The sequence below is a fragment of the Plasmodium gaboni genome, chromosome 5 (assembly GCF_001602025.1).
Source record: "Plasmodium gaboni strain SY75 chromosome 5, whole genome shotgun sequence".
Classification (NCBI taxonomy): domain Eukaryota; phylum Apicomplexa; class Aconoidasida; order Haemosporida; family Plasmodiidae; genus Plasmodium; species Plasmodium gaboni.
Window position 1 is genome coordinate 642787 of NC_031485.1, and position 2782 is coordinate 645568.

The following is a 2782-nucleotide window of genomic DNA, read 5'->3' on the forward strand; positions in this document are numbered from 1 at the left end:
AAGAAGAAGCATTTTTATTATATGTATTATCCTATATATATATATATACACCTAAAGGTTATGAACAAAACTGAGGACATAACTTTAAAAGGTTTATATTCTTTGAATGTTATTTCTATAACATGAAAACTTTATACTCTTATTAAAATGTTATCACAAACCAAAAAATATATGTAGATATATAAACATAAAATTGTAAATATATTAACATTAATATATATTTATTTATTTATACACTATAAACGTTACAAATTATTTATCATCTTCTCAAATCATTCTTGTTGCTTTCATTACATTTCCATTCTCACAAAACAAAAAAAAAAAAAAAAAAAAAATATCAATTTGTATGTGTCCTTTTTCCATTTTGATTTTTACTTATATGGTCAAGGCATTTTAAAAGAAAAAGAAATATTTCTCAGTATTAAGTAGTATATATAATTTATTGCAAAAAAAAAAAAAAAAAATATACCAGAAGGCAAAGCGTCTTATTTTTTTTTAATATAACCCAAATGTTTCAAAGATAACAAAAAAAATAAAAGGAAAGGAAAAGAAAAGAATAATCATACATATATATATATATATATATATATATATATATATATATATTTATTTATTTATTTATTTATTTATATATTTGTTCTTTTTTTTTAATTAACATAAACAATGTATAGGATACACCAAATATTTATTTTATTATATATTTTTTTTTTTTCTTCAAGTGTACTTATTTGTCCAAAAAAAAAAAAAAAAAAAAAAAAAAAAAAAAAAAAAAAAAAAAAAAAAAAAAATGATATTATATAATATATATAATATTTATCACTTTGTTGTAATAAGAATGTTAATATATTTATATCACCGATATTTAGTTATACTCAAATAAAAATATAAGTATAACATCAAATATTTGTATATTATAAAATAATATTTCGTAAAAATATTTTACGTTATGTTTAAGAGTATAATTTGATATACAAGTGAATAGTCCTCACGAAAAAAATAAAAATATATATATATATATATGTATGTGTTTTTTTTTTTTTTTTTTTTTTTTTTTTTTTTTCCCTGTATCTACATAATACTTTCTTGAGACATAAAAAATGATATTAAAAAAAATAATAATCAACCTAATATACACATTTTATTTTTCATTTATTGAATTTTTTTTGATTTCCTTCATTTTTGATTGAAGCTCGTTTTGTATATTTTCTCTAGAGAATATAAGACTATGCGAAATGTTAGATAAGATTTTCTTCTTCTTATTATTATTATTATTATTATTATGATATGTAATATGATCTATGAAATTATAATATTTAATTGAATTAAGCATATCTTGTATTTTTAATATATAAATATATTCAATACTTTTTCTGAGTGAATTCTCCATACATTCAATAAGATATCCGATATTTTGTATATGAAAATATTGATCTTTCAATAAATATAAATCTGATACTTTTTTTGAATTTTCTAATGCTTTATTTATATTACCAGATAATATAAGATTATGATTTTGTTTTATTTCAAAATTTATTGTAGATGATATTTGATAATGTATAATATAATTTGTAATATTTACTTGTATTAGATGTGTTGCTTCCCATTTTATCTTAGTTTCTTTATCAAAGATATCTTTTTTCTTTATTAAGAAACATGCAACAAATCCATCTTCTATAGGATTTGGCCATAAATATACAGATGATAATCCATTCATATAATATGCTTTTCTATATCTATCAAAAATTTTATTATATAAAATTTCTAATGTTCTTAAATGATCAGGTGGCACATAACCATTTGTATGTTGCTCAGAAAAATATATATTTGTATATGGTGATCTGTATGAATTCTTTTCTTTATTAAACATATTACCTAAATAATATTTATTTTCTTCTTTATCATATTTTATTTTTATACTTCCTTCTTTATTTATTAAAATATTGTTTGTTATATTTTGATCAATTCTAGATAACATTTTTATAGTATCATCGAATAAGTGTCCAGGCAAAGTATTGCAAATGTTAAGGGCTGCTTCGATTTTATCCTCATTCATTTTTTTTTTAAATTATAAAATATAAGAAAAATAAAAATAAAAATAAATAAATAAATAAATATACATATATATATATATATATATGTACATATATTTTATTTTATTTTAAAAAATTCTGTCTTTGTGATTATTTTTTTTCCCCCTATCATATTCAACCCAATAAAAAATAAAAGGGATTATTTAAAAAATTTAATATTTTACACATAAATATAAAAATAACTTTTCATCGATTATATATATATATATATATATATATATATATATATTTATTTATTTATTTATTTATATTATGTAGACCTATTTAATATTTTTATTCAGAATAAAATATAAGAAATTATACAAGCTTTCAATATGTGCATCATGATATTACATATGAATATAATTTTATATATTTGAAGAACGGATGAAAAGGAAAAAAAAAAAAAAAATCAACAGAAGAAATAATATTTTATCTTACATTAATATATATATATATATATATATATATATATATATATATATATATTTATATTTATATCATATTGGTTGTTATGTAGCATTTATAGATATATATATCACAATAATAATTTATATTAAAAATGAATATAGTCATTCCTTTAAATATATTTAACCTATTGAATTATTATATTGGAACGTTTCCTCTTTCTTTTATTAAACAGAATATAATATTTTATATATTTCATAAACAATTATAGGACATGATAAAATAAATACATTTTAAATGCCTTT

At 17.1% G+C, this 2782-nt stretch overlaps 1 protein-coding gene across 1 annotated transcript; it reads right to left on the reverse strand.

Annotated features, from left to right (window-relative positions):
- Positions 1 to 1138: 1138 nt before the first annotated feature.
- PGSY75_0517600 (putative f-actin capping protein beta subunit) lies at positions 1139 to 2053 on the reverse strand (the record flags this gene model as incomplete). Its single annotated transcript, XM_018784456.1, has 1 exon — positions 1139 to 2053. The coding sequence occupies one exon, from the start codon at positions 2051 to 2053 to the stop codon at positions 1139 to 1141; it is 915 nt and encodes a 304-aa protein (XP_018643111.1).
- Positions 2054 to 2782: the final 729 nt, after the last annotated feature.